This window comes from Rhinatrema bivittatum, chromosome 1 (assembly GCF_901001135.1).
Source record: "Rhinatrema bivittatum chromosome 1, aRhiBiv1.1, whole genome shotgun sequence".
Taxonomy (NCBI): domain Eukaryota; kingdom Metazoa; phylum Chordata; class Amphibia; order Gymnophiona; family Rhinatrematidae; genus Rhinatrema; species Rhinatrema bivittatum.
Window position 1 is genome coordinate 282,614,014 of NC_042615.1, and position 27,664 is coordinate 282,641,677.

Here is a 27,664-nt window from a genome sequence, read left to right on the forward strand (position 1 = left end):
TGGAACTAGAAGCCAGGAAGAGAGGAGTGAATCTGGTACCTCTGCAATCAGTTATTCTCCTGAAGAACTAATTGTCAAGAGAGAGAGGCAGAAGTCTGCGCTCTGAGGAAATAGAGAGATAGACAGCTGTTCTTGCTTCATAGCTGAGCTACATGTAAAATCCCAACAGAGTAGCCAGGAGCTGAGAGACTGAGAGATTTCCTTTCCATAGATATTCAGGCCCAGGAGCTGGATCACCTTCCTAGGATCCTAAGAGACTGAGTTAAATAATCTAAATTTTGAACAGAGAGTATCTTAGCAGAGGATGGAAAACGTTTATTTCCTTGCCTTTTGGCACAAACTCAGTTTCTCATCTTAACTGGTTCAGCCTTTCAGCCAAAGTTAAACATAAACCCTTGCTGGCAGATACAGCCACACAAGATAGGTCTGGGAAAGAAAAGCTGAAGGACAGTGGTCTTTCTGAAACCAGGCCAGATTTCTGTTTAGTAAACCATTTGGGGAAGCTTCCCGGGAGAGAGAGAGACCTTTCACACACTGCAGTGTTCATCTATTTAGTTTGTCATCTAGCCAGCTCCACCATCAAGCGGGACCTCTTCATTTTCTTGATTGTTTTTTTTTCCACACAGTTTTGTGTTTGGGACAGGGTGCACCCTTTACAAACTGGTGACATTGGGGTGGATCTGTTTCTCCCCCCCCCCCCTCCTTTTTTTGAATACTCAGTGATAAAGACACATTTTGAAAGTTGTATATCTCACTGCCTCCCCCCACATCTTTCTCTATTAGCATTCCCTATGTTTTTTTTTACTATACGTATGTTGGTTGCCCTGTCTAACAGGCCATACTCAGTGTTATTTTTGCATATTTTGATTTAAAATAAGAAAACTGCACGTTTATATTATACTTCATTATTGTACTTTTCCCATGTAATGTTCTGGCTGGATTTACTGTCTACTTACACAATACTAGTAAAAAGGTTAATTACTGTTTTTTTCTGGTGTGATGACTTTATATGGTCTGTGGTGTCACAAATGAAAGGTTGCTTGGGAAGGACAAAGAGTTGTGGTATCAGGGTGACCGGGACCCTGACTTTTCCCCTACTCAGGCTATGAACCTGAAGATAAATCATATTAGTAAATATAATTTCTCATGTGGTACTCCCCATCCCAAGCATAGGGGTAATTCATAATCCGGACCAAAGGGGGAGGGTGGGGGCACATAGGCAAATATTTCTCTTGCATATTCATTAGGGATATCCTGAAATCTGAGCTGGCTGGGAGGGTGGTTCCCCTGCTCTATAAGATGAGACTTAGAGAGGTAAACAAGTGTGCCCTAGAGGAGAGGACAAACAGGAGAGATATGAAGAAGATATTCAAATATCTAAAAAAATATTAATAATGCACAAGAAGCAAACCTGTTTTAGTGGAAAGAAGGTACTAGAAAAAAGGGTCGTGACATGAGGATCTAGGAGGTAGACTGAGAAGTAAAGTCAGGAATTATTTTTTCATAGAAAGGGTGCTAAATATAGTGTGGCCGAGTCCTCTAACTTGGGTCCTTGTCTCATAAGCTTATCTTATGCTGGGACTATATAGTTAATCCAGGGACTTTAGATACAAGCTGACCTGGGAACAACTGCAATCCAGAGTTTAGCAGAGGATCTGCTGGACACTGCTTCCTTTCCCCATTGTGAACAGAGATAGATAGAAAAAAACCCCTGTTTCTATTAAAACTCATCAGAGGACTTGTGCTGCTGCAAAAGCCAACAGCTAAGGAATAGCCACTATGAGAGAGAGAAATTCCCTCCCTAATGATGACATAGTGGAGCTGAAACAGAAGATAAGGAAGCACAATGAATTGTGAGACCTTCTCCATATAAGGGAAAAAAAGGTGCTTTTTCTCTGTCTCCCTGGCTGGGTGGAAGAGGCATGAGCAATCCTGAGAGAGATGGAAAGAAGTAGAGAATACTTTCTACCTGCAGCTACCAGAAAACAGATGAATCTCAGCTTGAAAGGATCCAAGCAGCTGGGATATATTGGCCTCCCATCAAGAGAAGGGTCGTGTATCTAGATGGAGACGGCCTACAGTGACATTTCCTTTTCGGGCCTGATTGTTGTGATCTCCAGGCAAATGAACTTGAGATAAGTATACATACAGTTTATAGAGATTCCTTCAGGAAGATACGAAGGGAGATTTTTCCTTATTCCCATTTTCTCTGGATGGCTGAAGCAGCTCAGCCTATTAGACTTATGATTGAGTTGCAGCAGCTAAATAATTCTCCTGTGTAGGGCTGGACAGAGTAAACCCCTTGTTGCTTGGGACTGATGGAGAAATTGTGCTCAATCCTGCCCCCAAGAGAGGGAAGTGGAGATTTTGGAGCCAGTCCAGGCAGAGGGCCATTTCTCACCTCAATTCACTGGAAGAATTTTTTTTTTTTTTTATATACCAACATTCAATCTCAATCACACTGGTTTACATTCAGGTACTGTAGGTATTTCTCTATCCCCAGAGGGCTTACAACGTTTTTGTACCTGAGGCAATGGAGGGTAAAGTGACTTGCCCAAGGTGCAACAGCAGGACTTGAACTCTGATCTCCTGGTTCATAGTCCACTGCTCTAACCACTAGGCTATTCCTCCTCCCTTAAGTACATAAGAAATTGCCATACTGGGTCAGTTCAAGGATTCATCAAGCACAGCATCCTGTTTCCAACAGTGGCCAATCCAGGCTACAAGTACCCAAACACTAAGTAGATCCCATGCTACTGATGCCAGTAATAGCAGTGGCTATTCTCTAAGCTTGATTAATAGAAGTTAATGGACTTCTCCAAGAACTTATCCAAACCTTTTTTAAACCCCTCTATACTACCTGCACTAACTACATCCTCTGGCAACAAATTGTATATTGAGTGAAAAAGAATTTTCTCTGATTAGTTTTAAACGTGCTACTTGCTAACCTCATGGAGTGCCCCCTAGTCCTTCTATTATCTGAAAGAGTAAATAACGGATTCACATTTACCTATTCTAGACCTCTCATGATTTTAAAGACCTCTATCATATCCCCCCTCAGCTGTCTCTTCTCCAAGCTGAACAGCCCTAAACTCTTTAGCCTTTCCTCTTAGGGGAGCTATCCAATTCCCTTTATCACCCTTCTCTATACCTTCTCCATCGCAACTATATCTTTTTTGAGATGCGGCGACCAGAGTTGTACACAGTACTCAAGGTGCAGTCTCACCATGGAGTGATACAGAGGCATTATGATGTTTTCCGTTTTACTCACCATTCTCTTCCTTATAATTCCTAACATTCTGTTTGCTTTTTTGACTGCTGCAGCACACTGAGCTGACAATTTCAATGTATTATCCACTATGACGCCTAGATCTTTTTCCTGGGTGGTAGCTCCTACAGCATAGATTATTTTTCCCTATATTCATCATCTTGCACTAATCCACATTAAATTTCATCTGATATTTGGATGCCCAATGTTCTAGTCTCGCAAGGTCCTCCTACAATTTATCACAATCTGCTTGTGATTTAATTACTCTGAATAATTTTGTATCATCCGCAAATTTGATAACCTCACTCGTCGTATTCCTTTCCAGATCATTTATAAATATATTGAAAGCCAGTCCAAATACAGATCCCTGAGGCACTCAACTGTTTACCCTTTTCCACTGAGAAAATTGACCATTTAATCCTACTCTCTGTTTCCTGTCTTTCAACCAGTTTGTAATCCACAAAAGGACACCGCCTCCTATCCCATTACTTTTTAGTTTCCTTAGAAGCCTCTCATGAGGGACTTTGTCAAACACCTTCTGAAAATCCAAATACACGACATCTGGCTCACCTTTATCCACGTGTTTATTAACCCCTTCAAAAAATGAAGGGGATTTGTGAGGCAAGGCTTGCCTTGGGTAAATCCATGTTGATTGTGTTCCATTAAACCATGTCTTTCTATATGCTCTGTGATTTTGATGTTTAGAATAGTTTCCACTATTTTTCCTTTCACTGAAGTCAGGCTCACTGGTCTATAGTTTCCTGGTTTGTCTCTGGATCCCTTCTTAAATACTATGGTTACATTGGCCACCCTCCAGTCTTCAGGTACAATTTGATGATTTTAATGATAGGTTACAAATTTTAACTAATAGTTTTGAAATTTCATTTTTGAGCTCCTTCAGAACCCTGGGTTGCATATCATCTGGTCCAGGTGATTTGCTACTCTTTAGCTTGTCAATCTGGCCTACTACATCTTCCAGGTTCACAGTGATTTGGTTCAGTTCATCTGAAGTTATTTCTATATATATTATATGAAATCTTCATGGGCCCCAACAGATGCTATGCATACCCATTGTTAGCTCCTCGACATGGGATGTGGACCCTTGGCCTGAGTTGGGATTGACGCAACTTGGGAGGATGACCTACCGCAGGTTCCCAACATCGGGAGGCGAGGCCGACAGAAGGCAGGGGCTGGCTGGAACTTCGCCACTACCAACCCCATTCCCCGCAGGTTGAGCCCTTGTGTGCCGGGGCCGGCTGGACTTAGGTGGGCCCCTGCATCAAAGCTCCAAGGACCTATCAGGAGTGAGATCCAAGCAGCAGTAGTAGCCAGACAGAAGTAGATCCGATCCGAAGTCCTGGGCAGGCGGCAAATGAACAGCATGAGGTCCGATCTGAAGTCCTGGGCAGGCGGCAAGTAAACAGAGTGATGTCCAATCCGAAGTCCTGGGCAGGAGGCAAGTAAACAGAGTGAGGTCTGATCTGAAGTCTGAAGCCAGGGGGGTCTGTCCGAGGGCAGAAGGAACAGGAAGCTGGGATGGAACCGAAGGGCTGGAGCGGGTAGTGGAAGGCAGGAGCAGGTGCTGGAAGGCTGGAGATGGAACTGGAAGGCAAGAGCAAGCACTGAAAGGTGAAATGCAGGATCCAATGAGGAACACAGCAAGAATGGAACTCGTTGCCAAGTCATGGAGGTGCCAAGGGAGCAGGCCTAAATAGACCAGGGCTGATGATGTCATCTGGCTGAGCCCCTGGAAGTTCCTGCTGCTGGCCCTTTAAGATGCGGCTGCGTAAGGGAAGAGCCCAGCCGGTTGAGAAGCTGGCAGCGTCCAGCACGCCGGGGGAGGTCCAGGGCGGAAGAAAAGGAGGGCCGAGTGTCAGCAGCACGTTGGGGATGGCCCGGGAACCGGCGGGCCAGCAGAATGGCGTTGATGGACGCATGGGGCTGGCCGGTGAGTGCAACACCCATAGACTTTGTCTGGGGAATTATTTTCTGAGTACTCAGGGGGGACTGGTTTAAGGAAATAGTCTGCAGGTTATAATTATTATTGAAGTTGTCTATGTATAAAATTGCTGGTAAGGTTCTTGTTTCTGCTAAAGAGTGTGTTGCCTGTTATATTATTACTCATACCACAAATTGCCATATATTTGCATTACAGTGCTGCTAGATACCTATTATATCATAGTGTTTAACCATATTTGCTGTTTATTCCATCACCTGTTTTCCTGTTTTGCCCTCTATTTTATATTTATTTATTTTTATTTAAAAACTTTTCTATACCGTCGTTTAGTAGTGCACCATCACAATGGTTTACATTTAGGCACGAAATAGGTTTTATAGTTTTCTAAGTTATCCAAGCAGTGCCAATATTTTACGGTTACATTGTTCAATAATATACTCTAATTGAAAAGTGGGTTGGAGATGCTATTTACGATTGCCGTGCTAATCGTATATGTGCATACTGTTTTTAAATTAATATTTAATTATGAGTAAAATAACAAAAATAATAAAATAATAAGTAAGTAAATAAGTAAAGATTTATTCACTGTTTTATGTTTATGGTGATTGCATAATTTGCCTTGATGATTTTCCAATGGGGATCTGCCCCATGCGTAAGGGTGAGAGGGTGACAGTACATTTTGAGGACACGGGACTCATCTTCCAGTCACTACAGTAACCTGCAAAGTCCTCACCTCATCCATGTGCACCCACTAGTATAGGTGGGGAGGGGGATCTTCTGTGCAGCCCCCTCTTCCTTGGTAGCACTATAACCTGAGAGAGGTGTTGCAATACAATGCCCTCTTGGGGTGCGTGGTGAAGACAAAAACAGTCACGGAGTTTAGCAAGACCTGGGATTGGCACAGTAGAAGAATTCTCATTTGCTAAACATAAAAAGATAGGATAAAGCTAGATCTAACCCAGGTCTGCCACATCAAAATCACCATCACCTAATGCTCAGATTCAGATCAGCTCCCAGGCTTTGCTCTCAGCACTTGTGGCAGCAAGAAACACTAATAGTGACTCTAAATGTCCAGGAACTCCTTTCTGGGAACATGGGCAATCGTGCCTAGCTCTCCTACGTAGCCACAGCATGAGCCCTGGAGAGAGAATTAAGGGGAGCATTGAGGGCACGGGTAGCTGGGCTCCAGTTTGTTCAAGACTCAGGACACACACTGCACACAGAACCTCCACCTGAGCTTCCTCTTTCCAGCCTTTGTCTTATCTCAGGCTGAGGGAGATGGAGAGAGCATGCACTGAGCACTGGATGTACCTCGCTGAGTGCTGGGAGCAGAAACAGTGGAAGACTTCTGGCAGTTACATGTAGTGGCCTAAGGTACTGTAACTAGCCAAACCCAGCTGCTCGCACCCCTCTGACTTCTATTTTCTCCTGCACTTTATGCAGAGAGAGCTGGTTCAATGTGAAGGTTCATGAGCATCTCCTTCCCCTCTCTCCCTTTGTAAATAAATAAATAAATACATTTGGAAGAGAAACTAATGGGGCTTTCAGAGCTTTCCTAGCTCTGCTGTTGACATACAAGTCCTCTCCGTGTCCATATTGTTTACTCTCTGGAGTTTGATGTGCCACACATCTTTGTTAATGTAGATATGCCTTGGGTTAGAAAAGTTTGGGAAGCACACTCACCTTACCATATGTGTTCAAGTGTTTAAAACGTCATACTCCACTGTTACAACAATGGGCGTTGAGGATGCCAAAATGAATGTTAACATGGTTAACATGAAATGTTGGAAGTCCTGGCAGTAATGCGGGCAACTACTAGGCCAGGTTTGCCTGGCAGGATGCAATGGTAGAATCAACTAGCAACTGAATCTGTCTAGCAGGCCGCAAGTTCTGCAATAACTAAAAGCAATAACAGAAACAGGGGTGCTCGCATAGTCACATCTGTCTGGCAAGCTGCTCAGAGTTCTAGAAGGCTCCCTAGTAATGGTAGCTATTTACATGAGGCTGTGATAATAAAATGAAACTAGCACTTGGGTCTGTCTGGGAGGCTAGAAATACAGAAGCAAATAGAAGACCTAGCAGAAAGGCAGGAGCCCCTGGAGTCTGGTCTGTCTGGCAGGCTCTGCAAGGGATTTAGAAGACTGGATGATTGGGCAGCAACCCATGCCAGCATTTCTAACTGTTCAGATTTTTACAGAGCTTTGTGATTAGACATGAGAAAGGTGGGGGTGCTGGAGGGAACTAAGTGAGGATCTTGAATATTAATCTGCCCAGGATGATGAAGTACAAATAAGGTAGACAAAAAAGACTGTCCTAGATAAGCAGAGGTCTTTTACAGGTGGTCACACTCAGTGACTGGCAGCAAAGATATATATTTAGCAATATTGCCAGAATAACTGGGAAGCCTAGGTAAACCAGACAGTCTTTTTCTACCATCATTTACTATGCTGCTGTGCTAGGAAGAGATCAGTGGATGATCAGATTCAGGAGTATGTAGGTGTGAAGGGGTATACACAAGAGAGCCCCAGAATGCTATAAAGGACCAGATCCAGAGATCTGGCCCGGTCCACCGTAAACCTCATGTAACAGGGAATCCTGGTCCAGATGGAGGCCAATGGGAAGGGGAGTATCTAACCAGGCCAGGAAGGAACAGGAGGCCCACGGTAGAGAAGGAAGCCTAGCGAAAGAACACATTACTGAACTGTAAGTTGTGATACTATTTTTGTGTTGCTGAACTGCAGAGAATAGTAGAACGGTTTTTTGCTTATTTTTGGTTACTGATAAAAGAGTTTATGCAAAGATTTCTACTAGAGTCCAGCCTACATCTGTCCTCTGGTTACCCTGAGACGGCTCATGGTGCCACAGTAGGCTTTTGCTGTATTTGTATAGATCAGTGCCATGGTCTAAAGGGAATGCTGGCTGAAAATTTGCCATTGTGTACTCGATCTAAAGGAAGCCTTCTTTCTATTTTGCTAGCAAAAAATAAAAACTTTTCCTTTTTCGGACCAAGTGCCTGGAGTCTTCTGTTTGTGCCTGCAATCTGTACCCTATTACAATAGCAATTACAATTCATAAACAGTAGTTTGAAAAAGAGAAATGGAGAATATGTCAGCAAATAAGGACTACTTGGTCCACTCGGTGTGCCCATTGTTTCTTGCCTATTGAGCTGCCATGGACCTGACTCTTTCCTGCTTTGACGTGTCACTAAGTTGTGTTTGCATCTGTCCTATGAATGTTTGAATTCTGACAGTTTTGGCTCCTACAACCTCTGCTGGCAGTCTGTTCCAAGTGTTTACCACCCTCTCAGTATTTTCTTTCGCTCCTTTTCAGCTCCTTTCTTTCCTTTCTCTCCCCCTGTCTCTGAGCTTCTTGTTCTATAGAAAACACTGTCTTCTGACTCCTTGTTGAAGCTCGCTAGATGTGTGACAGAATTCTTATTGGGTGTTCTGGAAGGCAAATAATAGTGTTTCCTGGCTTATTTATCCAGATTTTCTTTCATTATATTTCAGCATTATGGAACTTTACTGGCACGAAGGACCATCATCTCTCACTTCAGATTGGGGATGTGGTTCACATCCTGCAGATGTGTGAAGGTAAAGAGACCTTTGCTTATTTCTTATACAGTAAAACATCCTTGAGGACAATATTCAATGCCACGTAGCCATATAAGTTCAGACTTCTCTAGCTAAGTGATGCTGTTTCAATTTTTTGGCCATGTTCAGTGGCCACCACTTAGATAACTTTTTATCCAGCTAAATGGGGAGCAGGATAGGTGCATTCTGGGGCGGAGCTATTTATCTGGCTAACTTAGCCGGATAAGTTAGATCTGCTAATGAGCAGCCCTAAAGTTACCTGGATAAAATTATCCAGCTCACTATTACAGTGTTTCCAGGTAACTATTAAAGTGCTTCCCAGCCTGCTCCTGGAGGCACACCTAACCAGTTGGGTTTTCAGGATATCTATAATAATTAGAGATGTGCAATGGTAAAACGATTTGGTTTGGGCTTCATTTTCGGCCCGCTGCGGGAAATTTCGTTTTTCCTGCAGTTTGGGCTTTTTTTGGGGGGGGGGACCCCGATTTTCGGGTTAGTGCACACTAACTCCCATTAGTGCGTGCTAACTCCCGTTAATGCGCGCTAACATTTTAAAGTTAGCGTGCACTAAACTCCCATTAGTGTGCGCTAATCCGAAAACTGAATTTTTTCGAAATTTAGGAAAAAATTGCTTTTGTTTTTCGGTTCTCCCGAACCAGGACGAATTAGTCAATTTCGTTGAAAATGTCTAATTCTTGAAAAACGAATGCACATCCCTAATAATAATATGCATAAGACAGATTTCCATATATTGGAGACTCAGGGCATGAAAATCTTTATCATGCATATTCATTGTGGAAATCCTGAATACCAGACTGGCTAAGTGTACAGCAAGGTGAGGGTTGGGAAACACTCAACTATTAGATAGTCAGGTATATTCGGCAGCGTGGCCACACCACTGAAAATCCCAGACAAGTTAGTTAGAACGTTTGTCTGGCTAACTTGCTCAGCTGGATTGCGGCTGACTATGGACCTACCTTACTACTAAAGTTTCTAAAAAAAATTTCTCCCCAGTTTGAAAAATGTGTTTCTCTTCTGTTTTTGGTTTTATTGTGAAGGAGTGGAAATAAAGGTTAACAAATAAAAATATAATATAAGATGATAACATTTTTCTTGGACTAACTTAATACATTTGTTGACTGGCTTTGGGGGATTAATACTCTCTTCTTCAGGCCCAAAATGGTCCATTTTGAAGCTAAGGAACAGTGTTAACTCTTAAAAGCTAGTCAAGGAATGTATTAAATTAGTCCAATAAAAAGGTATCACCTTATATAATTTTTTTTTCTTTGCTAACCTTTATTTAGATCCATTCAAGTGGATTAACATGGCAACCACATTACTATTGTCATGATGGAATTATTGTTGGAAGACTTTGTCTTATTCCACCATTATCTGAGTAAATCAATATTTTACATTGTTGTTCATTAGTCTGTGCCAATCTCAGCACAAGTAAACTGCAAAGCAGTGACATCAAGGAGGAGACTCTTAAAGACTAAAGACATCTATATGGTGCATAGTAAAAAGTGTTGTCTGCTCTGGGTTTCAGAAATACATATACATGTTTTGTTTTTTTGTTTTGTTTTAATTATAATGGTTTTGAAAAAAAATGAAGGGAGAATCAAGAAGGGGGTCCAATGTTCTCTGTATTGATGTGTTTGCTCATAGCCACCTAGTACATAAAATGCCAAAAAGTATAATAGCTGTTGCGCTTCCCGGCTGCGGCCGCTCTGCGGCCGGTCCTGCTCACCTCTCCCGTCCGTCTACCAGCTCCGGGCTCGCTCCCTCTGCCGCTGCAGCAAGTTCGCAGTGTCCCCGGCTCCCCTGCTCACCGTCTCCGATGCCGGCCTCACAGTGGAGCTCCCGCAGATTCTCCTTGTCCTCCTGCTCCTCGTCCCCGCCCCTAGGGGCGCACATGGCCTACGTTGTCGTACTTAAAGTCACCAGCGCGGGAAACTCTAACCCGGCGCCCTAAGATGACATCACAACTACCTTGCATAAAAGGCCAGGCCTGTTCCCCTGAACGGTGCCTTGGCAATCGGGTCATACACTCCAGTGTCTCTAGTTTGCCTTTCTGCATTCCAGTGTATTTGCTTCTGTGTCTCCTGTTCCAGCGTCTCCTGTTCCAGCATCTCCTGTTCCTTCATCTCTCCATTACTGGTAGTAACCTTCGGACTGATCTCATGGTACTGAACTTTGCCTGTTCTCTGACTACTCTTGATTGCTGCCTGACATAACCTCTGCCTGAACTCCAACTACTTTTGATCGCCGCCTGGAACTTGACATTTGCCTGTACCCTGACTACTCTTGATCACTGCCTGGAACTTGACCGCTGCTGACCTGACTACTCTTGATCGCCGCCTGGAACCTGACCTTTGCCTGACCTGACTATGCCCAGATTGAGCACCGTTACCGACCCTATTCTGAACTGATACTCTGGTCTTGATCCTCACTATACCCTTGGACACTCTCTTCTGGCCTCCTGCGACCTCTGGACTTCCATGTTTGAAGACCAACCACGCACCCTTGTTCATGGTGGGCACTCCCTTGAACTTTCTCTCTAGGAGATCCTGCGAGGCCCATCTAAGACCAGGCGGCCCGAGTAACCAAGAGCTCAACCTGAGGGAACCCCGGGTTGCTATTAGTGAAGCTCCAGCTAGCCTCTGTCTCCTCCTATGCTCCACCTCCAGGTCTGACCGGAGGGCCATACCAATCCTGCACCATGCCAGGGGTCCACCTCCAGCGCAACAGGTTGCCAAGGCCATGGACTCAGCAGAGTCTCCCGCCTTGCAGGCCATTCCTGGCCTAGCTGCTCATGTCCAAGAACAACAGCGAACCCTAGAAGCATTGACTTCATCTGTGGAGAAACTATGGTCTCAACTTGAGGATTCCGTTAAGGCCAATTCAAGAGGTTGAGCTTAACCTGCACCTCCACGGGCATCTCTGGCCCTTCCTGCTGCACTCCGTTTCAATGGGGATCCACGCCTCTGTCGAAGTTTCCTCAACCAATGTTTTATGCAATTCGCACTACATCCTGAGCTGTTTCCAAGTGAAAATATCAAGGTCACCTTCATCCTCTCACGCCTTGTAAAGAAGACCCTGGCATGGGCTTCCCCACTTTGGGAACGTTCTGATGACATCCTCTGTCATCTCTCCCACTTCATCTCCCACTTCCAGGACCCCGGCTGACAGGCGGTTGTGGGTCACCAGCTCCTCCATTTCCGTCAAGGCCCACATTCGCTCATTGAATTCACAGTAGAATTCAGGACACTAGCCACAGAACTGGGATGGCAAGAGGACTGCCTATGGGCAACCTATCTGGACGGCTTATCTCCTGCCCTCAAGGATGAGCTGGCTGCTTGCGAGATTTCCACATCTCTAGATGATATCATCTTCTTGGTTGGCAAGATTGATCACCGACTACGCCAGCGACATCAGGAGGTAAAGGTCTCTCGGTCTTCTGCCAAACGCCCAGCTCGTGCCACCAGTCCTCAATTAAAGGCCTTACCAGCATCTCCTCCATCACCAGAAGAGCCGATGCAGATCAACCGTGCTTGTCTCCTGAAGAGCGCCTTCGCGCAAAAAGGAAGATCTTTGCCTATCCTGTGGCGGTTCTGGACATCTTCTGCAAGCCTGTCCAGTTTGTCCGGGAAACTGCAGAGCCTGAGCCCAGCGGGGGTCCCAAGCTTGGGCGCTACTGTTACTGTCCCCCAATTACTACTGTCCCCCAATTACTACTCCCTGTGTCTCTCTCCAGAGAGTCACGGTCCTTTGCCACGACACTTGTGGACACTGGGGCGAGTGGCAACTTCATTCTGGATGATATCGTCACACTGCTCCATATCCCGCTTCAGCCTCTGGACATACCCCTCTGCATTGTGTCCATCCAGGGAGAGCATCTTCCTGGACTTATCATTCATCACACCGTAGCCTTCTGCCTTTCCATGGGAACCCTCCATGAAGAAGATATCTCACTATATGTCCTGAAGCATTCTAGGCACCCAGTAATCCTCGGACTTCCATGGCTTCAGGTGCATGGACCTCACTTCAACTGGCAATCCCTGTAGTTAATCCAGTGGGGATCCCAGTGCCAGAACCACTGCCTGAGACAGGTGTCTCCAGTGGTCACCGTTCTGAACTCTACAACCCTGACCGGTTTACCTGCTCCATATGCAGACTTCCAAGTTGTTTTCTCCAAACAGAATACTGACATCCTGCCTCCACTCCGGGAATTTAACTGTCCCATTGAAATCCTACCAGGTACCATGCCTCCCAAAGGCCGAACCTACCCTCTCTCGCTTCCGGAAACCAAAAAAATGTCTGAGTACATTAAAGAGAATCTGGATAAGGGATTCATAAGACCCTCTAATTCACGGGCAGGAGCCGGATTCTTCTTCATGAAGAAGAAAGATGGAAGTTTATGTCCTTGCATTGACTATTGTGGGCTAAACGCCGTAACCCGCAAGGATCGCTGTCCTCTGCCACTCATTAGCAAACTCTTTGATCGCCTCTAAGGAGCCTAGATCTTTACGAAGCTAGATCTCCGAGGGGCATACAATCTTGTAAGGATCCAGTCATAGATATTTGGAGGACTGCTTTCAATACCAGGGACGGCCACAATGAGTACATAGTGATGCCTTTCGGACTTTGTAATGCCCCTGTGGTCTTTCAATGCTTGATGAATGAGATCTTCTGAGACCTACTATACTCGTTTGTCGTGGTATATCTAGACGATAAACTGATCTTTTTCAAGGACATGAAATCCCACCATTCACATGTTCGAACAGTCCTCCAACATCTCAGGGACAACCGTCTCTATGCGAAACTAGAGAAGTGTATCTTCGAACAGACTCGTCTTCCGTTTCTGGGTTACATTATCTCCAATCGTGGTTTTACCATGGATCCTGAAAAAGTCCAAGGAATCCGAGATTGGCCCCAACCAGTAGGCCTCCATGTCCTACAAAGGTTTCTTGGATTTACAAACTATTATAGGAACTTCATTGCCAACTATTCCACATTAGCTGCTCCACTCACTGCTATGACTAGGAAAGGTAGTAACCACCAAGCTTGGAGTCCCAAGGCTCAATCCGCCTTCCACACCTTGAAAGAGGTCTTCTGCATTGGACCTTGTCTACGCCCCTTCATCGTCAAAGTCAACACCTCTGCCATTGGGGCAGTTCTGAGCCAGTATTCCTCCAAGGGAGTCTTAATACCTGCTCCTTCTATTATCACAAATTTTCCCCAGCAGAGCAAAACTATACAATTGGGGATCGTGAGCTCCTAGCTGTGAAATTAGCTCTTCAAGAGTGGCATCCCTGGTCAGAAGGAGCACAGCATAAATTCACTATCTTTACAGATCACAAAAATCTTCAAACACTTGAATGAAGCCCAGTTATTCAACCCCAGACAGGCCCGCTGGGCATTGTTCTTTGAGCGTTTTAATTTTGAACTTGTTATCATCCTGCAGGCAAGAACACTTGAGCGGATGCTCTCTCCCGCTCTCTTGAACCAGAGGATACTCCTGACCCTCCTAGGCACATCATCGACCCAGCCTGTATAACCCTTGCAGTCACCGACGCTGCCAGCTGGTCCATGCCATCTCCGAGAACGTGTTCTTCGCTGGGCTCATGACTCGAAGTTGACCAGCCATCCTGGCCGGGCTTGGACACTTGAGATGCTAAGAAGATACTACTGGTGGCTACTCATGCCCCATCTGTGCCCAACACAAACCTCCTGCTGGCTGCCCTTGGGGCCTTTGTTAACCTCTTCTGGCTCCCAGTGAGCCTTGGTGAAGCATCTCTACTGACTTCATCATTGATCTGCCTCCATCAAAGGGCAACACGGTCATCTGGGTCATCATCGACCATTTTTCAAAAATGGCCCACTTCGTTCCACTACCGAGTCTCCTTCGGCTCCTGAACTGGCAAAACTCTTCCTGAAGATCGTATTCCATCTACATGGTCTCCCCAAAGAGATAGTTTCCGATCGTGGGCCACAATTTGCTGCCAAATACTGGAAGTCTCTATGCAAAAAATTCTATATCTCTTTCAATCTGACTTCGGCCTACCATCCTCAGGTGAACGGCCAAGCTGAGAGGACAAACCAGTCCTTGAAGACATTCTTAAGGACTTACGTCAACGATCAACAGGACAACTGGGCCGACCTCTTGCCTTGGGCTGAATTGTCCCACAATACCCACATCGCCTCAGCCACAGATGTCTCTCCCTTCTCTGTGGTGTTCGGTCGCCAACCACGCCTGCCTCTGCCTGTACCACTCTCCGTACCCTTGCCTGCAGCCCAGTCTACGGAACAGACAATTCGCCGCCTCTGGAATAGAGTCAAGGAAAGACTGGGTCAGGCCACTGAGGAAGCCAAACGCTTCACTGATGCCCACCGTCGCACTGCTCCTCTATTCCAGCCAGGCCAGAAAGTTTGGCTCAGCACAAAACACATTAAGTTACGATTACCTTCGCAACATTTGGCCCCTAGATTGATATGGCCATTTCCAGTTATCCGACGCATTGGGGCTGTAACGTATCAGCTGCAGCTCCCCAGTTCCATGGGAATCTACATTTCACGTTTCTTTATTAAAGCCCCTGGTCCTGAACTGGCCCTCTCGCAGACCCCCAGCTCCGTCACAGCTCACCGGTGAACATGAGGACATTCTCCAGGTCAAGGAGTTTTTGGACATCTGATAGAAGAGAGGCCATTGGGACAATGTTCCCTCTAAGGTTTGGTGGCATGTGTGCAAAAATTGAAACTAATGTGCAAAACTTTCACATGTCAATTTTATTGTGCAAAATTTCTCAACATATGATTCAAATATGAACATTTGCAGAAAGCTGAAAGAGAAAACATTACATTACATCAACCGTAGAAGTATTTCATCGTCCTTTCTTAAGAACAACTTCTGGCTTGTTTAGCAAGGTGCAGTATCTAGCTGCCAGTATTTCAATTTTGTCAGAACCAAATAAAAAATTCTTAACATTTTCAACAGATGCAAAGGAATCTTTATCAAAGACTGACCATTCGCCAAGTTCATCTTCAGGAAATCTACTGCTAAAGTGATCACAGACACGTTCTATGAAATTGATGACAGCAGTGGTGTTGACAGAAGGATACGTTGCTATAACATTACGAACTTCCCCTGAGAAATGAATGGTGTCACCAAGATACTGTGATCGAAGTTTCATTATTTTGGCTTTTGTCATCTGTCAATTTTGTAAGTGTGACATTCGTGCACATCATGCAGACCTTCTGCAACATGCAAACAGTTAAGCTTCCTTTGTCATCTATGCGACTCACAAACATTGGTGTTTCAATTTCACGTGTTTCCCCTGAGAAATGAATGGTGTCACCAAGATACTGTGATCGAAGTTTCATTATTTTGGCTTTTGTCATCTGGAACGCCTCTACAGTTGTTTGATTGCTCCTCTGAAGTAAAGATGGTAACATGATACTCAGGTTTTGTCAACTTGTCTAAGCAGTATTTGTGTATTGGGTCATCATCTTCTTCTATCCGTTCTCTGCAATATTGAATCAGCATATCGTAGTTCTTGAGCATCACAGAAGCCCCCGTCTGATGTGAACATTACCATAAGTACAGTAAGCAGCTTCATCTTCTTTTCGAAATTTTACATAAAGAATTAACATTTTTGTCACGGTGATGTCTGTATTCTCAATGTGATTGTGAATTTCCCGAACAGATAGCATCGAAGAATTCAATTTTATGGCAAGGAGGACATTATCAATTAGAATTTTTACCTCCTCACTGGAAGCAGACTTTCTTTCAGAAATTTCAGTTTTTGTCTTCTTTTGTCTTCTTTTCTTCAGTAGTTTCCTTCAGCAATGCCCGAAGTGTTCCCCGACGCTGACTTCTTAGCAAATCGACAGACTGAACGTGAACTTTCTGGAGTAAATGTCGCTTTAAATAATCCAGTTTCCATTCGTCCCACTGTTTTCCTTGGGCGAAAGCACAATGAGCATTCGCATGTTTGCAGATGTCGCAGACAACAGAGTTCTCCGAGTTGAACTTAAAAATATTTCCAAGAATCGTTCACTGTTTGATGACGCACTCCGGCATATCGGCTTCTACATATTCTTTGAGCCGTCTTTGAATTCACGTTTCACTGGAAGCAGACTTCCTTTCAGAAAAATGTCAGTTTTTGTCTTCTTTTCTTCAGTAGTTTCCTTCAGCAATGCCCGAAGTGTTCCCCGACGCTGACTTCTTAGCAAATCAACAGACTGAACGGCATATCGGCTTCTACATATTCTTTGAGCCATTCGACTTTAAAGTTCAATCTCGCTTTCTTAGTCAAACGTTTATCGTTTCTTCCGTCTTTGAATTCACGTTTCGACATATTTTTCCGCTATCTTCTGTCTGCCTGTACCCTTTCTCGTGAATGGAAAACAGGAAACGGAAATTAACGAAAGTATGACTAATGCGCTGTCGATAAGAAAATTTAAATTTTGTAGCACTATACGAAAATGTCTATTCTTACTGAAACTCGTTACAATTTTGCCATTGAAATCCGTAAATTTAAACTTTTTTTTTTGCGCGGCAGATAAAAACATGTGCGCGGCAGGAATTTAACTTATGCGCGGCCGCGCGATTGCGCAGCTTAGAGGGAACATTGCATTGGGAATACCTCCTGTCGTGGGAGGGCTTCGGGCCAGAGGAGAACTCCTGGGAGACCTCCAAACACATATAAGACAAGAACCTCCTTGCGGAGTTCCAAAGGACCCATCCTGACAAGCCCAGGCCGGTAAGGGGGAGGCCTAGAAGGGGGGGGGGGGGTACTGTTTGGCTTCCCGGCCGCGTCCGCTCTGCGGCCTGTCCTGCTCACCTCTCCCATCCGTCTACCACCTCCAGGCTCACTCCCTCTGCCGCTGCAGCACGTTCGGGCGTTCCCGGCTCCCCCGCTCACTGTCTCCGAGGCCAGTTTCATAGTGGTGTTCCCTCAGGGGCTCCGCGTCCTCCTGCTCCTTGGCCCTGCCCTAGGCGTGCATGGCTGACGTCATCGTACTTAAAGGCACTAGTGCAGGAAACTCTAACCCGGCACACTCCGATGACATCACAACTCCCTTGCATAAAAGGCCAGGCCTGTTCCCCTGAACGGTGCCTTGATAATTGGGTCGTATACTCCGGTGTCTCTAGTTTGCCTTCCTGCGTTCCAGTGACTCCTGTACCAGTGTCTTTGTTCCTGTGTCTCCTGTTCCTTCGTCTCTCCATTACTGGTAGTAATGGAGAGATTAAGGAGATAGAGCAGCTTTTAAACTAGAACAAAGGGGAAAGCCGACAGTGCATAGTTCAGAGAGAGGTATCTTCAAAGGACTAATGATGCATTAGAATTAGGGCATCCCGACAGTGAGGTTCCAATAATAAGAAAAGTAGTCCAAGTGCCTGTAACTAAAAACTCACCTGAGCTAAAAAATTCTAACTTATCCCTATCAATTAAAAAGCAGAATTAAAATACAAACAAAAAACAAACTTTGCAATGTTTGTATGCTAATGTCAGAAGTCTAAGAAGTAAGATGGGAGAATTCGAATGTATAGCAGTGAATGATGACATAGACTTAATTGGCATCTCAGAGACATGGTGGAAAGAGGATAACCAATGGGACAGTGCTATACCGGGGTACAAATTATATCGCAATGACAGAGAGGAGCACTCGGGAGGAGGTGTGGAGCTTTATGTCCGGGATGGCATAGAATCCAACAGGATAAACATCCTGCACGAGACTAAATGCACAATTGAATCTTTATGGGTAGAAATCCCTTGTGTGTCGGGGAAGACTATAGTGATAGGAGTATACTACCGTCCACCTGGTCAAGATGGTGAGACTGACAGTGAAATGCTAAGAGAAATTAGGGAAGCTAACCAAATTGGTAGTGCTGTAATAATGGGAGTCTTCAATTACCCCAATATTGACTGGGTAAATGTATCATCGGGACACGCTAGAGAGATAAAGTTCCTGGATGGAATAAATGATAGCTTTATGGAGCAATTGGTTCAGGAAACAACAAGAGAGGGAGCAATTTTAGATCTAATTCTCAGTGGAGCACAGGATTTGGTGAGAGAGGTAACGCAGGTGGGGCAGATTGGCAATAGTGATCATAATATGATCAAATTTGATTTAATGACTGGAAGGGGGACAGTAAGCAAATCCATGGCGCTCGTGCTAAACTTTCAAAAGGGAAACTTTGATAAAATGAGAAAAATAGAAAAAAACGGAAAGGAGCAACTACAAAAGTAAAAAGTGTGTAAGAGGCGTGGCCATTGTTTAAAAAAATACCATCATAAGAACATGCCATACTGGGTCAGACCAAGGGTCCATCAAGCTTAGCATTCTGTTTCCAACAGTGGCCAATCCAGGCCATAAGAACCTGGCAAGTACCCAAAGGAACTTGGCAAGTACCCAAAAAGTATCCTAGAAACACAATCCAGATGTATTCCACACATTACGAAAGGTGGAAAGAAGGCAAAACGATTACCAGCATGATTAAAAGGGGAGGTGAAAGAAGCTATTTTAGCCGAAAGATCTTCATTCATAAATTGGAAGAAGGATCCAACAGAAGAAAATAGGATAATGCATAAACATTGGCAAGTTAAATGTAAGACATTGATAAGACAGGCTAAGAGAGAATTTGAGAAGAGGTTGGCCAAAGAGGCAAAAACTCACAGTAAAAACCTTTTAAAATATATACAAAGCAGAAAGCCTGTGATGGAGTCAGTTGGACCGTTAGATGCTCGAGGGGTTAAAGTGGCACTTAGAGAAGATAAGGCCATCGTGGAAAGATTAAATGATTTCTTTGCTTCGGTGTTTACTGAAGAGGATGTTGGGGAGGTACCCGTACTGGAGAACGTTTTCATGGGTAATGATTCAGATGGACTGAACCAAATCACGGTGAACCTAGAAGATGTGGTAGACCTGATTGACAAACTTAAGAGTAGTAAATCACCTGGACCAGATGGTGTATACCCCAGAGTTCTGAAGGAACTAAAAAATGAAATTTCAGACCTATTAGTAAAAATTTGTAACCTGTCATTAAAATCATCCATTGTACCTGAAGACTGGAGGATAGCTAATGTAACCCCCATATTTAAAAAGGGCTCCAGGGGCAATCCAGGAAACTACAGACCGGTTAGCCTGACTTCAGTGCCAGGAAAAATAGTTGAAAGTATTCTAAACATCAAAGTCACAGAACATATAGAAAGACATGGTTTAATGGAACAAAGTCAGCATGGCTTTACCCAAGGCAAGTCTTGCCTCACAAATCTGCTTCACTTTTTTGAAGGAGTTAAAAAACATGTGGATAAAGGTGAACCTGTAGATGTAGTGTACTTGGATTTTCAGAAGGCATTTGACAAAGTTCCTCATGAGAGGCTTCTAGGAAAAATAAAAAGTCATGGGATAGGTGGCGATGTCCTTTCGTGGATTACAAACTGGCTAAAAGACAGGAAACAGAGAGTAGGATTAAATGGACAATTTTCTCAGTGGAAGGGAGTGGGCAGTGGAGTGCATCAGGAATCTGTATTGGGACCCTTACTTTTCAATATATTTATAAATGATCTGGAAAGAAATATGACAAGTGAGATAGATGATACAAAATTGTTCAGAGTAGTTAAATCACAAGCAGATTGTGATAAATTGCAGGAAGACCTTGTGAGGCTGGAAAATTGGGCATCAAAATGGCAGATGAATTTGAATGTGGAGAAGTGCAAGGTGATACATATAGGGAAAAATGCTTGAGTTACACAATGTTAGGTTCCATATTAGGTGCTACTACCCAAGAAAGAGATCTAGGCGTCATAGTGGATAACACATTGAAATCGTCGGTTCAGTGTGCTGCGGCAGTCAAAAAAAGCAAACAGAATGTTGGGAATAATTAGAAAGGGAATGGTGAATAAAACGGAAAATGTCGTAATGCCTCTGTATCACTCCATGGTGAGACTGCACCTTGAATACTCTGTACAATTCTGGTCGCCACATCTCAAAAAAGATTTAATTGCGATGGAGAAGGTACAGAGAAGGGTGACCAAAATTATAAAGGGAATGGAACAGCTCCTCTATGAGGAAAGACTAAAGAGGTTAGGACTTTTCAGCTTGGAGAAGAGACGGCTGAGGGGGGATATGATAGAGCTGTTTAAAATCATGATAGGTCTAGAACGGGTAGATGTGAATCGGTTATTTACTCTTTTGGATAATAGAAAGACTAAGGGGCACTCCATGAAGTTAGCATGTGGCACATTTAAAACTAATTGGAGAAAGTTCTTTTTCACTCAATGCACAATTAAACTCTGGAATTTGTTGCCAGAAGATGTGGTTAGTGCAGTTAGTATAGCTGTGTTTAAAAAAGGATTGGATAAGTTCTTGGAGGAGAAGTCCATTACCTGCTATTAATTAAGTTGACTTAGATAATAACCACCACTATTACTAGCAATGGTAACATGGAATAGACTTCGTTTTTGGGTACTTGCCAGGTTCTCATGGCCTGGATTGGCCACTGTTGGAAATAGGATGCTGGGCTTGATGGACCCTTGATCTAACCCAGTATGGCATGTTCTTATGTTCTTACCCTTCGGACTGATCGCATGGTACTGATCTTTGTCTGTTCTCTGACTACTCTTGATTGCTGCCTGGAACTTGACCTTTGCCTGTACCCTGACTACTCTTGATCACCGCCTGGAACTTGACCTCTGCTTGACCTGACTACTCTTGATCACCGCCTGGAACTTGACCTTTGCCTGACCTGACTATGCCTGGATTGACCACTATTACCAACCCTGCTTTGGCTGACCATTCTGGACTGATACTCTGGCCTTGATCCTCGCTATACACTCTGACACTCTCTTCTGGCCTCCTGCGACCTCTGGACTTCCCTGTTTGAACACCGACCGCGCACCCTTGTTCGTGGTGGGCACTCCGTTGAACTTTATCTCTAGTAAACTCTGCGAGGCCCACATAATACCAGGCGGCCCGGGTAACCAAGGGCTCAACCTGAGGGTTGCTATTGGTGAAGCTCCAGCTAGCCTCTGTCTCCTCCTGTGCTACGCCTTCTGGTGGCAGGTGCTCTCCGGGTCCGACCAGAGGGCCGTACCAATCCTGCACCAGGCCAAGGATCCACCTCCAGCGCAACAATAGCTGATCTTCAGTTGTTTGTAGAAAATAATTGTCCTTTTTTCTAGCTGTCAGTTTTCCCCTAAATCATCTCCTATAGTACCTTCAGTTGGGAGGGGCTATAATTTTTCTGACTTTGGAGTTCCATCATAGCAATACTCTTACACTATTTCCTATAGTGATTCTTTTTTTTTTTATTTACTTTTTATTACTTTTCAAAATTACAATAATAAATATATTCTTTGTCATAAAGACATTTAAGTGCCTTACAATTGAAATAAAGAAAATACAACATAAATATATTGACATTTTCAATACAGGAAATTTCCAAATTATTCATTTTATGCACTATGTCATTATAGAGGAAAATATGGTGGGGGTGTAAAGAAATACAGAGGAGTTAAAACTTAAATGAAAATACTAATCATTTGGTGGTCAACCAAGAGTTTACTTCATAATTATTATCCCTCATTTGATGTCTCAACTGTTATTGGATATCTAGCACTTAAGAAATCTTTCAATTATGGTGTGTCAAAGAAAATATAAGTGGACCCACGCCAATTCACTACACACTTACAAGGGTATTTTCCTATAGTGATTCTTGATGCAAAAAGCTAGTGTGCCGCTCGTCGGTCGCAGATGGCTGCTACCTCTGTTGCTCACCTCTCTTTTCCCTGCATCAGAGATTCTTGGAAGAAAGGCGGCCTCCATTTACAAACACCACCTTCCCCGGCATCCCTGGGACACCGTGGGCAATCCCATCCGCCATCTTGAATCAGGGATTACCTAGGGCATGCACGCGCGCGCGCCAGGCCCTCTCTTATATACATCATGGTAGGAACCTTGGGGGTGCTCTTCCACATAACGTCACCCGCCAGTGTATTTAAGCTATCTGGTCTAGGCTTCCTATGAGTTAGCAAGGACTTCCTTCCTGTCAAATTCCACTCCACTTGGAGATGCTTCGCTATTCGCTACTCTGAATTGTCCCTGAACTCCGGGACTTGGACGCTATAGGTACCCGCTCCTCAGGGCCTTTATCGCAATCTGGCTATCTGCTTTTCGGAGGGCCTTCCTGCCTGGAGAATCCATCTGCTATTGTTTGGGATCCAGCCTCGTTCAGCCTTGTGAGTACGCTTCACGTTTGATACCGTCTTGCTGACGGAACCTCTGGTGTACCCCATGTCTCGGGCCACTACCATGCTCGCCTCAGCAGACCATTTTCTACACTTCAGAGTGAGTACTTTCATCTACCCAGCTCTGCTGTCCTCCTGCACTTCTCTTACCAATGACAGTGCTGATCCTTGGCATACCCTGCGCTGTGGGCCACTACCGGATCTACCCTGAGAAGTGTATCATCTGGAGGAGGAGTTCCCCAGCGTACCCCGCTCCGCGGGCTACTACCAGGAATATCATCACTGAGCAACCTTATTACTTTGGACTGGGTCTTCCTTCCCACTCGGTGGGTACCTCACCTACGTTCCAATCGTTACTATCTGTGTCTGTCTCAGCTGAGGCATTGCCTATCATGGTGAGTCCCCACAGGGCTCACTAAGATCCAGGGCCCACAACTTGGGAGGAGAAATAGCCTAGTGGTTAGAGCAGTGGACTATGAACCAGAAGACCATGGTTTGAGTCCTGCTGTTGCTCCTTGTGACCTTGGGCAAGTCACTTTACCCTCCATTAACTCAGGTACAAAAACTTAGATTGTAAACCCTCTGGGGATAGAGAAATACCTACAGTACTTGAATGTAAACTGGTGTGATATCTCAATTGAGATCAAATGTTGGTATATAAAAATAAGAAACAACTATACCAGGGCACACAACTATAACAGATTGCTAACTCCATGGACCCAGCTCAGGTCTCAACCCTGCAGGCCATCCCTGGCCTAGCCCAACATATTGCTGAACAACAGAGGACCTTAGAGACATTGGCTAATGCCTTTAAACAGTTGAATTCCCGACTGAACATTTCTATTATGCCTGACAAAGATGCTTCGCCGCAAGTGGTTTCTGTATGAACTGCAGTACCTTTACCAGCCCCTACTTGCTTCTCAGGAGATTCCCTGTGTGTAGGGGTTTTCTCAACCATTGCTATATGCACTTCTCGCTACTACCTACTTACTTATTTATTTATTTATTTATTTTAATTTTTTATATACCGGCATTCGCGATGGGAGTCGCATCATGTCGGTTTACAATTAACAGGGTGTGACAAGAGGAGAAAAACTTAGAACATTAACATGTGATATAAGAAGAAATAGCAGTTACAATAAAACAGGGACCTAATGCAACTTGGAAAGTAAGGAAAGCGATAGAAAATTAACAATGTGATAAAAAGAGTAACAAGGTAATATACCGTATATAATAAATTTATATAATATAATATAATATATAATATATAACATACCGTATATAATATACCGTACATAATAAAAGCAACATAAAAAAAAAACAAAAACCTGCTCATTTAATGAGAAATAACATTATGGAGTTGTTAGAGTTTATGTTTACCCTGAGGGGAGGTCTTAGTTGATTTGGTTGAGAGAAAGTTCAATTTGTGTCTGGAAAGGCTTTCATAAATAACCAGGTTTTGAGTCTTCCCTAATGTAGTAGCCAAGACTACGTGTATCCTGTCTCTTTTAGATGGGAAAGCCCTGGCTTGGGCTTCACCTCTCTGGGAATGCAATGACACAATTCTCAGCGACTTGCCAGGTTTTCTTGCTCTCTTCAAGTCAGTATTTCACAACCAAGCTCGCAAGACTGTCACTGGATCTGCTCTTTTACACCTCCAACAAGGAGCTAAGCCACTTCCGGACTACATAATTGAATTTAAGACCATATCTTCAGAGCTTCACTGGGACCTGGGGTGCATATGTGTGATTTTCCTAGAGGGCCTTAACTCCCGCATCAAGGATGAATTAGCAGCACGTGAATTACCTGACACCTTGGACGCAGGGAGAATTGATCGCCGCCTGTGAGAATGTTCACAGGAGGAAAGAGTCCTAAGAAACATCCATCTGGGTGTATGCGCTCACAAGCAACACCTGCAACTCAGACCCTGCCTTCACCTATCACTGAAGAAGATGAACCCATGCAATTAGGCCGCAGCCACCTTACCGCCAAGGAGAGACACTACCGTAAGAGATTAGGTCTCTGTATGTACTGCAGACTAACTAATCATGCGGTTCAATCCTGTCCCATCTGTCTGGGAAACATGCAGACCTAGGATCTGCTGGAGGACTCTTCCTGGGTCTTACTACTCCATCTCCTCCACTGACTCTCCCAGACTCAATCATTTCCGGGACTTTTGAATTCCAAACTCTTGCACTTGTAGATGTCAGAGCCGGTGGTAATTTTTATACTTAAAAGGCTGGTGGAACACCTACAGATTCATATCGTTCCGACACCTACTCCGCTGCTTCTCTCCTCTACCACTACCAGGAGAAGTTTCGTATACCACGCAACTGATATGCCTGCGCTCTGGTTCTCTTCATACTGAGCCCATCTCATTTTTGGTCCTTGACAAAGCCATCTATCCAGTAGTAGTTGGCCTCCCATGGCTGCAAGACCACACATCCCAGTTTGACTGGGGCACTCCCTGGAACTGGGGAGTGGCTTGTCAAGACAGATGCCTGATGAAAGTAACACCAATGACCTGCATGTCTACCACTACTTCTCTCCCAGGTTTGCTGCCACAATACTCGTCCTGTCAAGATGTGTTTTCTAAAAAAGCAGCTGACATATTGCCACCACACAGGTCCTTCAACTGTGCTATTAATTTAAATCCTGACTAGGAGCCCCCTAGAGAAAGGGTGTACCCACTTTCTCTATCAGAGACTGAGGCCATGTTGGCCTATATTCAAGAAAATTTGCAAAAAGGATTTATCCGGCCTTCCAAGTCACCTGCTGGAGTCGGAATCTTTTGCGTTGGCAAGAAGAATGGATCCTTTCACCCATGTATAGACTACAGAGGACAACGAAATCACCATAAAGGACCGATACCCTTTACCTCTGATTTCAGAGTTATTTGACAGACTCCAGGGAGCCAAAATTTTCATGAAGCTGGACCTAAAAGGGGCATACAATCTGGTATGCATTCGTCAAGGGAACGAGTGGAAGACGGCCTTTAATAATCACGATGGCCATTTCGAGTACTTGGTCATGCCCTTTGACCTATGTAACGGTCCAGCCTTATTCCAAAATATGATGAATGAGATCCTGTGAGATATGCTATACCAATGCGTAGTTGTGTATTTAGATGACATACTAAATTTTCTCCCAAGATCTACAGAGTCATCAAGTAGATGTTGCCAGAGTCCTGCAGAGACTACGGGATAACCGTCTCTACGCTAAGCTTGAAAAGTGTGCCTTCCATCAAGAGTCTGTTTCCTTTTTGTGCTACGTGGTGCCCAGCAGGAGCTTCCAAATGGATCCACAAAAGACCAGAAGCATACAGGACTGGCCTCAACCCACTGGTCTCAAAGCACTCCGCCGATTTCTAGGCTTCACCAATTATTATCGCACATTCATCCACCACTAATCCACCTTGATTGCACCGCTTACTACCATGACAAAGAAGGGAGCCAACCCTTCACAGTGGTCTCCAGAAGCTGTTGCTGCCTTTCAAACCCTCAAGGAGACTTTTCTCAAAAAACCTTGCCTTCCCCACCTGGACCCTTGACGACCATGTATTGTCGAGGTTGATGCCTCCGATGTCGGAGTAGGAGCCGTTCTTAGCCAGAACAGGGATTCCCATACATTGCACCCTTGCTCTTTTTTTTTCCGGCATTTTTCTCCAGCCGAGAGAAATTATGGTATAGGAGATAAAGAGCTGTTGGCTATTAAGCTAGCATTTGAAGAGTGGCGCCCTTGGCTCGAGGGGGCACAACATCAGATAACTGTATACACAGACCACAAAAATTTGGAATATCTGCGTCATGTGCAGTGACTGAATAATAGACAAGCCCGATAGTCTTTGTTTTTTAATTGGTTTGACTTTCTGCTCAAGTACCATCCTGCTGACAAGAATACTCGTGCAGATGCTCTCTCGCACTCCTTCACTTCAGAAGATGTCCCAGATGTACCTCGCCATATCATCAATCCCGAGAAGGTGATTCTGGACGCTACCCATTCCATTCCAGCTGGGAAGACAGTGGTACCTCGGACCCTGAGAAAGAAACTTCTGAAATGGGCTCATGATTCCCGATTAGCCAGTCACCCTGGGCAATTCCGTATGCTATCCACCTTACAGAGATATTATTGGTGGCCTTCAATGTAGGAGATGTACGAGCATACGTTGAATCTTGTGCCACGTGCACAAGACAGAAGCCTCAGGCTGGTCGCCCTTGGGGCCTTCTCCAACCCTTACCAGCTCCAGAGGAACCTTGGAGGCACATTGCGACTGATTTTGTCGTTGACCTGCCAGTATCCAGCGGAAACAACACCATATGGGTCACAGTAGACCGCTTCTCGAAAATGGTGCACTTGGTGGCATTACCCGGGTTACCATCTGCCCCAGAATTGGCAAAGCTGTTTATATGGCATATATTTCACCTGCTCAGCTTGCCAAAGCATATCCTCTCAGATAGAGGTGTACAGTTCACAGCTAAGTTCTGGAGAGCCCTTTGTAAGAAATTTTATATTTCTTTTGATCTAATGTCAGCATACCATCTACAATCAAATGGTCAAACCAAAAGAACAAACCATACACTTAATAGTTCCTCCG

At 44.5% G+C, this 27,664-nt stretch overlaps 1 protein-coding gene across 1 annotated transcript in view; it reads left to right on the top strand.

Moving 5' to 3' along the window:
• LOC115087992 (dedicator of cytokinesis protein 2-like) overlaps positions 1–27,664 on the top strand; it is a 1,829,205-nt gene that overhangs the window by 97,835 nt on the left and 1,703,706 nt on the right. Inside the window, exon 2 of the mRNA XM_029595813.1 lies at positions 8,735–8,818. Within this exon, the coding sequence (XP_029451673.1) occupies positions 8,735–8,818 (84 nt within the window). The remainder of the gene's footprint in view (positions 1–8,734; positions 8,819–27,664) is intronic.